This window comes from Mercenaria mercenaria, chromosome 10, assembly GCF_021730395.1.
Source record: "Mercenaria mercenaria strain notata chromosome 10, MADL_Memer_1, whole genome shotgun sequence".
NCBI classification, from domain to species: domain Eukaryota; kingdom Metazoa; phylum Mollusca; class Bivalvia; order Venerida; family Veneridae; genus Mercenaria; species Mercenaria mercenaria.
This window is the reverse complement of record NC_069370.1, coordinates 2,210,651-2,225,501: the sequence shown is the minus strand read 5'-3', so window position 1 is coordinate 2,225,501 and position 14,851 is coordinate 2,210,651. Positions and strand designations below refer to the sequence as shown.

Sequence of the window (14,851 nt, the reverse complement as noted above, 5' to 3'; positions counted from 1 at the left end):
GATCTTCATGAAAATTGGTCAGAATGTTCACCTTGATGATATCTAGGTCAAGTTCGAAAGTGGGTCACGTGCCTTCAAAAACTAGGTCAGTAGGTCAAATAATAGAACAATTTTGGGACCTCTCTAGAGGCTATATTTTTCATGGGATCTGTATGAAAGTTGGTCTGATTGTTCATCTTGATGATATCTAGGTCAAGTTCGAAACTGGGTCACGTGCCATCAAAAACTAGGTCAGTAGGTCAAATAATAGAAAAACCTTGTGACCTCTCTAAAGGCCATATTTTTTATGGGATCTGTATGAAAGTTTGTCTGAATGTTCATCTTGATGATATCTAGGTCAAGTTCGAAACAGGGTCATTTGCGGTCAAAAACTAGGTCAGTAGGTCTAAAAATAGAAAAACCTTGTGACCTCTCTAGAGGCCATATTTTTGAATGGATCTTCATGAAAATTGGTCAGAATGTTCATCTTGATGATATATAGGTCAAGTTCGAAAGTGGGTCACGTGCCTTCAAAAAGTAAGTCAGTAGGTCAAATAATGAAAAAACGTGACCTCTCTAGGGGCCATATTTTTCATGGGATCTGTATGAAAGTTGGTCTGAATGTTTATCAACTGGGTCATGTGGGAAGAGGTGAGCGATTCAGGACCATCATGGTCCTCTTGTTTTACATCAGCATTGTAAGATTTCTGTGTAATTATGGAACATATTTTTTCAGAAACCACCAAGGGACCAAGTACTACAGCCAAACCAGATACAGCATGTATGTTTCAGTTTATGTTGTTTTTTCTACTATTGGGTACAAAGACTGAACTATCATCTTACATAATTCTGAATGTATGTACATATGTACATGGCGTATAAAATAAGCTTGTTTCAGTACAGTAAAATTTTCAGAAGTATTTCCTGACAAGTATTTGGATGTTTATATTCATGGCAAATTGGTACTATATTATTGTAATTCACTTTGGTTGGTCCTTCAGTCATTTCTGGAGGCACATCAGTTCTACTATTAAATGGATTTTCAAAGATTTTTCACTATCATAAGATGATGAGATACACATACAGCCAAGGTCATTAGGTCTAATCACACTTGTCAAAGGTCAAATTTTTTTAATTCATTACTGCTTCATGTCCACTCCATATTACTTAAAATGCTTGGAAGGTTTTCATAGAGTTCAAGGTCGCACTTAAAGGTCAAAGATCAAATAGCTTAAATTCTTGTCCACTCCATATCTTCTTATCCACTAGTCTAAGAGTGAATTTCATAAAATTAGCAACTATTGTTAACCTGATGCAGACGACATGCAGGGTGCAAAATTTAGGTCGTTGGTTGCAAGGTCAAAGTCAGATATCAAATATCAAATAGCTTAAATTTTTGTCCACTCCCTTTTTTCTCAACCACAGAATACATTTTCATAAAACTGGCATCAGTTGTTAACCATCAGTTGTTAACATCATCAAAACAACATGCTAATTGCATACTGCCCAGGCACACAGCAAAAACTGTTGACTGGCTTCTTGTATAGAGTGTCATGTAATGATATTAATTTCAAACTTCTTGTATGCACACATTCGTAGAAAAGGCTGGTTATGTACCCTTTATGTATTTCCATTTTTCAGTCTGCGGCTACATGAATGGTGATATCTTCATTGCTCTGGCTGTGTCTAGAACAGTGGACCAGTCCGGCTTTGATCATATGAAGAGCCTGGCACAGTCTATCATAGACCATTCTGACATTGATGGGGGAAGTACAAGACTGGGCTTGTTTGTGTTTGATACGTCTGTGAGAGGAAACACTGTAGTCGGCCTGAATGATTATAACACACGGTCTGCTTTACTTCAAGCTGTGAATGATATAGAATACAGTCCATCAGGGGGTAGTTCAAACCTGTCTGCTTCTCTCCAACAAATAAAGACAATGTCGTCCGACATGAGACAGAGTTTTCTTCTTGCGTATATAATACTGGACCAAGATGTTTCCTATATTGGTGCATCACAGTTGGCGGACCAGTTACGAAACATGGGGGTAATGTTGAGTTTTGCTGCGGTTGGATTTGCTAACTTAGATACTTTGGGAACTCTTGCTTTTGCACCAAATCCAGCATACGTGTGGCAGATTCCTAACTCTCCAGCTGTTGGATATGTCGCTTCACAGGTCCTGTTTAAAGATGAGGAATGCAGTAAGTAAGAGTTACTGAAATCATTTCTTACTTCATATAAGAAAGCTATCTGGCCAGAACACTGTTTGTTCTACTGAGATGGATTATACTTTAAAATCATTTTATTTGGATGAAATTTTGTGGTTTGGCAAAAATGGTTATTTCATAAAGATTTTATTTAGTGGATTTCAGTTTTTGGTGATAAAATGAAGTTATTGTTCTGTTGTTTTTTTTTGAGTTAATTTCATGGATAGATGCAAGTATGAAATCCAGGAAGATGAACCCCCTCCCCACCCCAAGGAATATGGATGATTTCACAATACTTGGTGGGGAATTCTTGGTTGTACAGCACCACTGAAACTGAAATATCATCTGACATTAAATAAACTGTTGATATGACTTGAAAATAGATATAAACCTAACAAAGCTAGATAAAAAATATTTGAAGGAACAGAACTTGTTACTATGCAGTGTTCAGATATTCTTCACTAATTGTAAGTCATCCATTAAAAGGGGAGCAGTGGTCTAGTGATTAAACCATGGGGTCATGGATTTGAGCCTGTTTGGGCCACGTCTTCTTATATGACACCAGTACTGGTTTTTCCAGGAAGCAGACTCAGGAGTGGTGTGAAGTAGCTTGAAGCTTTCATCACAATCAAGCTAAAATAAATTAGTATAAACTAACCACTAATGACACATTTCATTATACATGTACGTCTCATGTTTTCACATTATTTATGCTAACAGTTGAAATATTTCAGATTGTGGGTCACCAAGTGCACCTTTACAAGGATCTGTCTCAGTAACAGGAACCCACTTCCTTGATGTAGCCACATTCTCTTGCAATGTTGGCTATGACCTTGTTGGTTCTGAGGAAATTGTTTGCCAGTATGGAGGTTCCTGGAATGGTTCCAGTCCTACCTGTTCTCCAAGTAAGTAGTATTGCAGTTGGTTCCCTGGAACTTGTTTGTCAATATGTAGGTTCCTGGAATGGTACCAGTCCTACCTGTTCCCCAAGTAAGTAGTATTGCAGTTGGGCCCCTGGAACTTGTTTGTCAATATGGAAGTTCCTGGAATGATTACAGTGCTGCCTGTTCTCCAAGTAAGTAGTATTGCAGTTGGTTCCCTGGAACATGTTTGTCAATATGGAGGTTCCTGGAATGGTACCAGTCCTACCTGTTCTCCAAGTAAGTAGTATTGCAGTTGGTTCCCTGGAACTTGTTTGTCAATATGGAGGTTCCTGGAATGGTTCCAGTCCTACCTGTTCTCCAAGTAAGTAGTATTGCAGTTGGTTCCCTGGAACTTGTTTGTCAATATGGTGGTTTCAGGAATGGTACCAGTCCTACCTGTTCTCCAAGTAAGTAGTATTGCAGTTGGTTCCAAGGAACCTGTGTTTTCATTATGGGGACTCCTGGAATGATTCTAGTTATATTTGTGTATGACTTTATTGTATGTAAGCTTTTAGTTGCTAGCGTTAACCCATTTGGGAAACTGCTCTAAAAGATTGTTAGTTGTTTAACTGGAGGATAGTGCAGGATACAGAAAATGCACCAATTCCAGAAGATTAGATGTGTTGGGTATTTTTTGCAAAGTAAGTGGATGTTGCAAGAGGGAATATTTATTAATATAGGAGGTTACATGCTTCAAGATTAACAGTTGTTTGTTGTAATATATGTTTCAGGGATACCAGTTCTTTATGTTAGAAATATATTTTTCAGGGGTAACATTTGATTATATAACAGTGTATGTTTGAGGGGTAATAGTTGTTTAAGTTACTTCAGCTGTTTAAGTTATGTTACATGTTTCCAGGGTAACAAGTGTTTAAAATACAATATATTTTTCAGGGGTTACAGTTGCAACAACACCTCCAACAGTTCCCCCTGAGCTAGAAACAAGTAAAATTACTTTTTCTGTATTTTGTGATAATTTAAATCACCTTTTCACCTTTTAGATACAGCCTGGAACCTAACAACAGATTTTAATATCTGTGAAGAAAATTTACTGAACTTAAAACTTTTAAATATGTTTATATGTTCAGCATGAGGTATGCATCTTGTTTGTATGTGTCAGCCTGTGCAGTGCAATTTGTATTTTTCACCATGTGGAATACAATTTAGTTGCCTCTAATGTTTCAGAGTGTTAAATGCAAGTTGCCTCTAATGTTTTAGAGTGTTGAATACAAGTTGCCTTTAATGTGTCAGAGTGTTGAATGCAAGTTGTCTCTAATGTTTCAGAGTGTTGAATGCAAGTTGCCTCTAATGTTTCAGAGTGTTGAATGCAAGTTGCCTCTAATGTTTCAGAGTGTTGAATGCAAGTTGCGTGTTTCAGCCTTTGGGAAATACAATTAAGATGGTGTCTATGTTCGTAGTTAATAGATAAAACACAAGTTCTTGATGTTTCAGCATGTGCAAATTGTATGTTTTAACATATGGAAACCTCAATTTAGATATGTGATAAAATGCAAATTGTTTTGTATGTTTCAGCATGTGGAATACATAATTTAGACATTGTGTATGGTATTGGTGTAAGTAGTGAAATGACAGAAGGAGAATATTCATCTGTAAAGAATTTGGTGTTTACAACAATACATCGTGCAGACATTGACTTTGGTTTAACAAGATTTGGTTTCTTCCTTTTTGACACGATGGTGAGAGCGGAGTCGGTGATACACCTGAGGCAGTACAGCAGTAGAGCAGACATGATACTTGCAATAGACAGTATAACCTTCCAGCCAGCATCGAGTCCTGTACAGCTGTCTGTTGGTCTGGAACAGATTCTTACCATGTTCTCACCTCTGAATGGGAACAGACCTGGAATATCAAACATGGCAGTGATTGCTTTAGACAGTAATGTGGATACCAGTAACAGTACAATTGATGCCGAGCAGCTAAAGAACAACAAAATTGATCTTGGATTTCTCACTGTTGGTTTTGACAGAGCAGCTGATTTAGAGAAGCTGGCATACAGTCCTTTGTCTGTGTACAGTGTTGATACCTATGGCATCCTGTATTGGGCTGCAGTAAATCTCATATTCAAAGATGAAATTTGCAGTAAGTATTTTAAAACATAATATTTGGATTTCATATTTTGTTTGATGCTTAAGCTGACTTATTTAGTGTCTAGAATAGTGTCTCAACACGGACGTTTTCATTTCAATTAGAAGAATGTAATTATATTATATTCCTGAAAAATTTGAGTCTGAGCCAGTATTCACTTGTTTTGAAAAGCAGGCAAATTGTCCTCATGTTAGTTGGTTATATTGTGCTTGGACAGTCGGCAACATGGACAGTAGATTACTCTTAGCGCATTTGTACTACAGATAAAAGGTATGAGGCAGCTATATTGGAGTCACACTTTTATGTGCAATTCTTGCCAGCTCCATATCTTCTTAACCACTTGGAATATTTTCATAAAACTTTTATTATTAACCTCATCAAAGAGACATGCAGAATGCACAACCCAGGTCATTTGGTCTTAGGTCAAAGTCATGTTTGGAGGTCAAAGGTAAAATAGCTGAATTTTGTGTCTGCTTCTTATCTTTTGAAATTGCAAGGAAGTCATAAGATTGGCATCAAACATTTGCCTTATCAAGATTACATGCAGATTGCACAACCCAGGCCTCACTTAAAGGTTAAAAGTTCAAATTGCAAAAATTTGTTTCCACTATCCATATCTTCTTAATCACTAGAAGCACTTCAGTAAATTATGTCCCCCCCACCCCACTCTGGAGGAGACATATTGTTTTTGCCCTGTCCGTCCGTTCGTACGTCACACTTCATTTCCGATCAATAACTGGAGGACCATTTGACTTAGAACCTACAAACTTCATAGAGTGGCAGGACTTATGGAGTAGACGACCCCTATTGTTTTTGGGGTCACTCCGTCAAAGGTCAATGTCACAGGGGCCAGAACATGGAAAACCATTTCCGATCAATAACTTGAGAACCACTTGACCTTGAATGTTGAAACTTCATAGGATGATTGGTCATGCAGAGTAGATTACCCCTATTGATTTTGGGGTCACTGCGTTAAAGTTCAAGGTCATGGGGGCCCGAACAAGGAAAACCATTTCCGGTGAGTAACTTGAGAACCACTTGACCCAGAATGTTGAAACTTCAAAGGATGATTAGTCATGCAAAGTAGATGACCCCTATTGATTTTGGGGTCACTCTATTAAAGGTGAAGGTCACAGGGGCCTGAACATGAAAAACCATTTCCGATCAATAAATTGAGAACCAATTGACCAAGAATGTTGAAACTTCATAGGATGATTGGACATGCAGAGTAGATGACCCCTGTTGGTTTTGTGGTCACTCAGTTAAAGTTCAAGGTCACAGGGGTCTGAACATGGAAAACCATTTCACAGAGTTCAAAGATCGTAGATCTCAAATTTTTGTGCACTCCGTATTTTTAAAACCTCTAAAATGAATTTCATAAAATTAGCACCATTTGTTAATCTTATCCAGACAATATGCCGAGTGCACAACCCATTTACAGAGTTCAAAGATCGTAGATCTCAAATTTTTGTGCACTCCGTATTTTTAAAACCTCTAAAATGAATTTCATAAAATTAGCACCATTTGTTAATCTTATCCAGACAATATGCCGAGTGCACAACCCATTCACTAGGTCAAGGTCACACTGAGATCAAAGATTAAAGAGCAAAAATGTTGTTCAGCTCTGTGTCTTCTTTAGGACTGGAAGTATTTTCTTAAAACTACCTAAAAAGTTCAAGGTTAATTTGATCCCTATGGTAAAGAATTCCTGATCTACAACTGGAAGATAATTGCAAATTTGTCCTGTGCTGGTAAAACTTCTTGAAATGGTTGCTTGTTGTTAGTATTTGACTTCCTTTGTTTAGGGGGGTTAAAGGTTAAGGTTTCAGTGATAGCAGATTCCTGGTTCCTGTCATTAATCAGAAAACACTACACAAATGACAGCTAAACTTCATTGGTTAATTCACTGCCCACAGAAGATCTCTGCCCATCATTGTGCGTATATGTTTTGCAAACATCCCTTGTTAGTAAGGCAATATTAAATATTTGGCTTACAGGTAAGTAAGATGAGTTCACCTTGAATTATTTACAGGTTGTGGTAAGCTAGATGATCCAGCATTTGGCTCTGTTGTTGAGACTGGTTCCCATTTTCTCGATGTTGCCTCATTCTCCTGTATTAAAGGCTATGAACTTACTGGTTCCCAGCAACTTGTGTGTCAGTATAATCATGCTTGGAGTGGCTCCCCACCCACATGTTCTCAGTCAGGTAAGTTTTGAATTCACTATACTGCTCAGTAGGGATGCTCAGGGTGTTAATGAAAGTGATAAAGTGCATGTGCTCTTAAATGAAGCCTGATGTAAACTCAGTCTTTTTAGAACCGTATTATATTTAAATTTACTGATTGCAGCTATAGGTCTGAACATGTGTCAGAACAGTGTACAGTATATGAAACTTCTTGCCTTAAAATTTAATCATTTCAAAGTAATTAGGATTTTTAAAGATGTTTTTTGCATGTTTTATGGATGTTAATGAGTATTGTCAAATTTTTTAGTTTCTGGGAAAGCAAAGAAGTGTTTCACTTTATGATGTTTTATTTTCTGTTTACAGGACCTGGTGTTACCAGCCCACCAAGACCCACTATAAACCCTAAAATAGGTAGGTATCAGTAAGTGAACCATTCCATTTTAAAGGATTTTTTGTGATTAATAAATTAATGCATTTAGTTATTCCTTACTTGCAAATGTTGTGGAAAAGAAATGCTTTATGAAACGATGTTAAAATTTTGATTCACTATAGGGGCCTCCGTGGCCGAGTGGTTAAGCACTGACTCCAAACCACTTGCCCCTCATCGATGTGGGTTTGAGCCCCACTCGGGGCTTTGAATTCTTCATGTGAGGAAGCCATCCAGCTGGCTTACCGAAGGTCGGTGGTTCTACATAGGTACCCGCTCGTGATGAAATAAAGCACGGAGGGTCACCTGGGGTCTTCCTCCACCATCAAAGCTGGAAAGTCGCCATATGACCATAACTGTGTCGGTGCGACGTTAAAACCCAACAAAATGAAATGAAATGTGATTCATTATGGCATATTAATTCTGTTTCAGATTGTGGTCTCTGGAATGCAGACGTTGTGGTAGGTATAGCTACTTCTGCAATAACAAGTGAAACAGATTTCAGAAACCTGATTTCTATGGTGAAAACTTTGGCAAGTCTCTCTGACATTGATTCAGGGTCAGCTAAGTTTGGCTTCTTCATATTTGATGCATTGGTTTATCAGAGTGATGTGATAAGCTTGGGAGAGTATGATTCAACCGTTGATTTGTTGGCAGCCATAGATCGCATACAGTATACTCGTTTCAGAAGTATGACCCGGCTCTCGTATGGTCTTCAGCAGGTTCTCAGCATGTTTTCTGCTCAGATTGGTGGAAATAGGGCAGATATTCCTGATCATGCTTTCATCGTGACTGGAACAGACGTGCTCTACTATGATGTTTTCCTTGCAGCCAATCAGATCAAAGAGTCCGGAATAATGCTTCATATTATCACAGACAAATATAATCCTGTACTGGCATCATTGACGTATCCAGCAGATGGTCATTTTATAGAGCTGTCGGCATTGGATATGGAGTCATTTAAAGCAGTAGATCTGTTTAGAAATACTAACTGCAGTAAGTGATTTTCATGTCTCATAAATGGTTAAATGTAAACAGTATTTATTGAAATGTGTTTACTGCAAAATCATCTATATTTTGTGGGCACAGAATCTCATGGTTTTGTTAAAAACAAATGGCTAATTCTTGGGGATAAGAATTCATGGGTTTCAACTATCGAACATAATATGAATTGGAATTTTACTTATTTGTAGGGTTTAAATTTTACGGATTGATTCACCATGAAATCCACGAAAATTAGTTCCTCATGAATATGAATGATTTCACAGTGTAATGAGTATGAAGATCCATTGTTTGGAGTTTTGATTAGTGTAAATTACATATAATATAGTTTTATATATTGTGGAAACATTGTGTTTTATATTGTGGAAACATTTTGTTTTATATATTATGGAAACATTGTGTTTTATAAATTGTGGAAACATTGTGTTTTGTAGATTGTGGAATCCCCAGCACACCAACTCATGGTTCAGTCAATTTCACTGATACATACTATCTTGCTGTTGCGACATATTCCTGTGATCTAGGCTATGATTTGATTGGTTCCCGGCAGATTGTGTGTCAGGATAGGGGAAAATGGATGGGTTCCCCTCCTACATGCTCTCAAACAAGTATGTTTTATATTCTTGTTTGGTTAAAGATGCTTATTGTGAAGTTATTAGTCCCCTACTGGTTGAAAACCAGTTTCGGGGACTATAGGAATGCGCTTTTCCGTCATTCCGTGCATCCGTCCGTCTGTCTGTCCGTCCGTCCGTCCGTAATTTCGTGTCCGGTCCATAACTCTGTCATCCATAAAGGGAATTTAATATTACTTGGCACAAATATTCCCCATGATGAGACGACGTGTCATGCACAAAACCTGGATCCCTAGCTCAAAGGTCAAGGTCACAATTGGAGGTCAAAGGTCAACAGGGCTTTTTTCCTGTCCGGTCCATAACTCTCCCATCCATGAAGGGATTTTAATATCACTTGGCATAAATGTTTCCCATGATGAGACGACATGTCATGCGCAAAACCCGGACCCCTAGCTCAAAGGTCAAGGTCACAATTTGAGGTCAAAGGTCACTAGGGCTTTTTTCCTGTCCGGTCCATAACTCTGCCGTCCATGAAGGGATTTTAATATTACTTGGCACAAATGAACCTCATAATAAGACGATGTGTCATGCACAACTTTCAGACCCCTGGCTCAAAGGTCAAGGTCACACTTAGCAGTCAAATGTTAACATAGCATGAACAGGGTCTGTTTCGTGTCCGGTCCATAACTCTGACATTCATTAAGGGATTTTAATATTACTTGGCACAAGTGTTCCCCATGATGAGACGACATGTCGTTCGCAAATCCCGGACCCTTAGCTCAAAGGTCAAGGTCACAATTGGAGGTCAAAGGTCAATAATTTTTTTTTCCTGTCTGATCCAGAACTCTGTCATCCATCAAGGGATTACAATATCACTTGGCATAATTGTTCCCCATGATGAGATGACATGTCATGCGCAACACCCAGTACCCTAGCTTAAAGGTCAAGGTCACACTTTGAGATCAAAGGTCAGTAGGATTTTTTTCCTGTCCAGTCTAAAACTTTGTCATGCAAAACAGGATTTAGATATCAGTTGGCACAAATATTCCCCTGGATGAGACAACATGTTATGCGCAAAACCCAAGCCCAGGGTCTAATGTCAAGGTCACACTTAGAGACCAAAGGTCAGACACAAGAATGACTTTGTCTGGAGCATTTCTTCTTCATGCATGGAGGGATTTTGATGTAACTTGGCACAAATGTTCACCAACATAAGACGGATTGTCATGCGCAAAAACCAGGTCCCTAGGTCTAAGGTCAAGGTCATATTTAGAGGTCAAAGGTCAAATTCAAGAATGACTTTGTCCGGAGCATTTCTTCTTCATGCATTGAGGGATTTTGATGTAACTTGGACCAAATGTTCACCACCATGAGGCACCCTTGTTTTTACAATTACGTCCCTTTGTTTTACTATAAATAGATTTTATTGTAACTTTTTTATTATTGGCCGTAGAGAAAAATCGAGATCACTTTTCTGTGGTACAACATGCATGTTACATCCATTTTTTAGGTGTATTTTGACCTATCTCTACCTGGTAAAGAGTTTCTTGTGGACTTATATTATATAGATTTTTTTTTTTTTTTTTTTTTTTTTTTTTTTTTAAGATTAATTTCCCTTTGTTGGTACTATAAATAACGTATATGATAACTTTTTTATAATCGGCAAAAACATTTCAATATGAAAACAACTGTGGGTTTTTATATATGCACATTTTAATCCAGGTGTGTTGTTATAACATATTGTATATAATAGTACAATATTGTTTATACATCATTGACAGATATCAGTTCATGATGTTATACTGCAGTAGAGAAAGTTAGGTGCCTTCCAGTAGGGGACTTTGTATTGCATGGCAATACTTCATTCACTTGTTATTATGGGAGAATATTTTTTTGCAAACTCTGCGGTTTTGTTAATCTAATAAATTCAGTCACAATGAACAATTAAGATTTCAATGTGTTGATGCCCCCTAGTTTTCACTGCACCTTTACTTCAATGTTTTGTGCAAGTAACTGACATTGTCTGCACATTCATTAGTTATGCATGTCATTTGACTTCTGTATTACTTAGTGAACATTTTACGCATATTCATTGGTTGTGCATGTCATTTTACTTCTGTAGTGCTTAAAGAACATTGTCCGCCCATAAAATGGCACATTAATTGGTTGTGTTGGTCATTTGACTTCTGTTTTGCTCAAAAAACCTTGCCCACTCATTTATTGGTTGTGCAGGTCAATCTACTTCTATATTGCTGAGAGAACGATGCTCACACATTAATTGGTTGGGCAAGTCAGTTGACTTCTGTATTGCTGAGAGAACATTGTCCACACATTAATTGGTTGTGCAGGTCAGTTGACTTCATTTTGCTTAGAGAACATTGTCCACACAATAATTGGTTGGGGAAAGTCAGTTGACATCTATATTGCTGAGAGAACATTGTCCACACATTAATTGGTATGGGGAAGTCAGTTAACTTATATATTGCTGAGGTAACTTTGTTCACACATTAACTGGTTGGGCAAGTCAGTTGACTTCTGTATTGCTGAGAGAACATTGTCCACACATTAATTGGTTGGGCAAGTCAGTTGACTTCTGTATTGCTGAGAGAATATTGTCCACTCATTAATTGGTTGGGCAAGTCAGTTGGCGTTTGTATTGCTTAGAGAACATTGTCCACACATTAATTGGTTGGGCAAGTCAGTTGACTTCTGTATTGCTTAGAGAACATTGTCCACACATTAATTGGTTGGGCAAGTCAGTTGACGTCTGTATTGCTGAGAGAATATTGTCCACTCATTAATTGGTTGGGCAAGTCAGTTGACGTCTGTATTGCTGAGAGAATATTGTCCACACATTAATTGGTTGGGCAAGTCAGTTGACGTCTGTATTGCTGAGAGAACATTGTCCACACATTAATTGGTTGGGCAAGTCAGTTGACGTCTGTATTGCTGAGAGAATATTGTCCACTCATTAATTGGTTGGGCAAGTCAGTTGGCGTTTGTATTGCTTAGAGAACATTGTCCACACATTAACTGGTTGGGCAAGTCAGTTGGCGTTTGTATTGCTTAGAGAACATTGTCCACACATTAACTGGTTGGGCAAGTCAGTTGACTTTTGTATTGCTGAGGGAACATTGTCCACACATTAATTGGTTGGGCAAGTCAGTTGGCGTTTGTATTGCTTAGAGAACATTGTCCACACATTAACTGGTTGGGCAAGTCAGTTGGCGTTTGTATTGCTGAGGGAACATTGTCCACACATTAACTGGTTGGGCAAGTCAGTTGACTTTTGTATTGCTGAGAGAACATTGTCCAAACATTAGTTTGTTGGGGGAAGTCAGTTGACTGTATTCTGAGACTTGTCAACATAATTGGTTGCATCAGTGTCTATATTCTGGAAATTGTCCACACATTAATGGTTGGGCAAGTCAGTTGACTTTTGTATTGCTGAGAGAACATTGTCCAAACATTAGTTTGTTGGGGGAAGTCAGTTGACTTCTATATGGCTGAGGTAACTTTGTCTACACATTAATTGGTTGGGCAAGTCAGTTGACGTCTGTATTGCTGAGAGAACATTGTCCACACATTAATTGGTTGGGCAAGTCAGTTGATATCTGTATTGCTTAGAGAACATTGTCCACACATTAATTGGTTGGGCAAGTTAGTTGACATCTGTATTGCTTAGAGAACATTGTCCACACATTAATTGGTTGGGCAAGTCAGTTGACGTCTGTATTGCTTAGAGAACATTGTCCCCACATTAATTGGTTGGGCAAGTCAGTTGACTTCTGTATTGCTGAGAGAACATTGTCCACACATTAACTGGTTGGGCAAGTCAGTTGACTTCTATATTGCTGAGGGAACATTGTCCACACATTAACTGGTTGGACAAGTCAGTTGACTTCTGTATTGCAGAGAGAACATTGTCCAAACAATAATCGGTTGGGGGAAGTCAGTTGACTTCTATATTGCTGAGGTAACTTTGTCCACACATTAACTGGTTGGGCAAGTCAGTAGACTTCTGTATTGCGGAGAGAACATTGTCCAACTTTTAATTGGTTGGGAGAAGTCAGTTAACTTCTATATTGCTGAGGTAACTTTGTCCAAACATTAATTTGTTGTGTAGGTCAGTTGATGTCTGTATTGCTTAGGGTTCATTTGTCACACATAGCTGTCAAAGTCGAGTTGAAGTTTTGCTATTAAAGTATGTCTATTTTACAGGCACAACACCAAAGCCCACTGAAGGTCCATTGATAGATATAAGTATGTATAACATTCATTGTGTCTTTCTCAATTTATAAAGTGATGCTGGTGAATAAAACAGTACCAAACCTAAAGTGAAATTTACATCGAAAATACTTAATTTAGATGTTTTTTAGGGGCATACTGGAAGCATGAATTTGTATTGAACAAGTTGAAGATAATATGAGCCGCGCCATGAGAAAATCAACATAGTGGCTTTGTGACCAGCATGGATCCAAACCAGCCTGCGCATCCGTGCAGTCTGGTCAGGATCCATGCTGTTCGTTTTCGAAAACTATTGTAATTAGAGAAGCCATTAGCGAACAGCATGGATCCTGTCTGGATCCATGCTGGTTGCAAAGCCACTATGTTGGTTTTCTCATGGCATGGCTCATATCCTTGTTCAGAAAAAAAGGCAGGCTTTTACAAATTTAAAGACTCAGTTTCTTTGTGAATGTAAAAGAATGCAAATTATTTTAAATAGACTTGAACTTTGCTCATCAGAGCTTTTAAAAATTAGTCATGTTGAATATGTATTGTTGTTGATTTTGAAGACAAAACAATGGTTTCTTGTTGTTTATGTTGTTTGTTTGTATTTGTACAGCTTGTGGATTCCAGAATGTAGATGTAATCTTTGGCCTAGCTGTATCTAGTTCTGTAAGTTCAGGAGAGTTCGAGGCCATGAAGATATTCCTTGGGGGTGTGATTGAACATACAGACATTGATAATGGCACTGCAAGGCTTGGTAGCTTCGTTTTTGACACAAGTGTCCGAGCAAACACAGTCATCAATCTGAATAATTTCAGTTCACGTTCAGATCAGTTGACGGCTGTAATCAATCTGCAATACAGTCCATCAGGAAACCAGTCTGTTCTATCAGCTGGTCTCCAGCAATTACTTGAAATGTTCTCGTCTCCTACTAGTGGCAGGAGAATAGGGGTACCAGCCATGGCTTTCATTGTAACAGGCAGCAATATTGTTCTAGATGGTTTACCATTGTCAAACCAGTTAAGAAATGCAGATATAGTGCTTAGCTTTTTAACTGTTGATTTCAACCCCTTGGATAAGCAGAAATTGACAGAGTTATCTTTCTCACCTGACAACAACTACAACATGGATATACCAAGTTTTCTAGCACTAGGAATGGCCACCAGCATTGGCATGTTGTTCCAAGATGGTGAATGTAGTAAGTATAAAGAGATTAACA

At 38.2% G+C, this 14,851-nt stretch overlaps 1 protein-coding gene across 1 annotated transcript in view; it reads left to right on the top strand.

Moving 5' to 3' along the window:
• Positions 1 to 14,851, top strand: part of LOC123559912 (CUB and sushi domain-containing protein 3-like) — a 156,775-nt gene that overhangs the window by 100,850 nt on the left and 41,074 nt on the right. Inside the window, exons 44-54 of the mRNA XM_053516658.1 lie at positions 716 to 760; positions 1,621 to 2,181; positions 2,922 to 3,092; positions 4,005 to 4,055; positions 4,644 to 5,210; positions 7,249 to 7,422; positions 7,765 to 7,812; positions 8,261 to 8,824; positions 9,265 to 9,438; positions 13,624 to 13,665; positions 14,249 to 14,830. Coding sequence (XP_053372633.1) covers positions 716 to 760; positions 1,621 to 2,181; positions 2,922 to 3,092; positions 4,005 to 4,055; positions 4,644 to 5,210; positions 7,249 to 7,422; positions 7,765 to 7,812; positions 8,261 to 8,824; positions 9,265 to 9,438; positions 13,624 to 13,665; positions 14,249 to 14,830 — 2,979 coding nt within the window. The remainder of the gene's footprint in view (positions 1 to 715; positions 761 to 1,620; positions 2,182 to 2,921; positions 3,093 to 4,004; positions 4,056 to 4,643; positions 5,211 to 7,248; positions 7,423 to 7,764; positions 7,813 to 8,260; positions 8,825 to 9,264; positions 9,439 to 13,623; positions 13,666 to 14,248; positions 14,831 to 14,851) is intronic.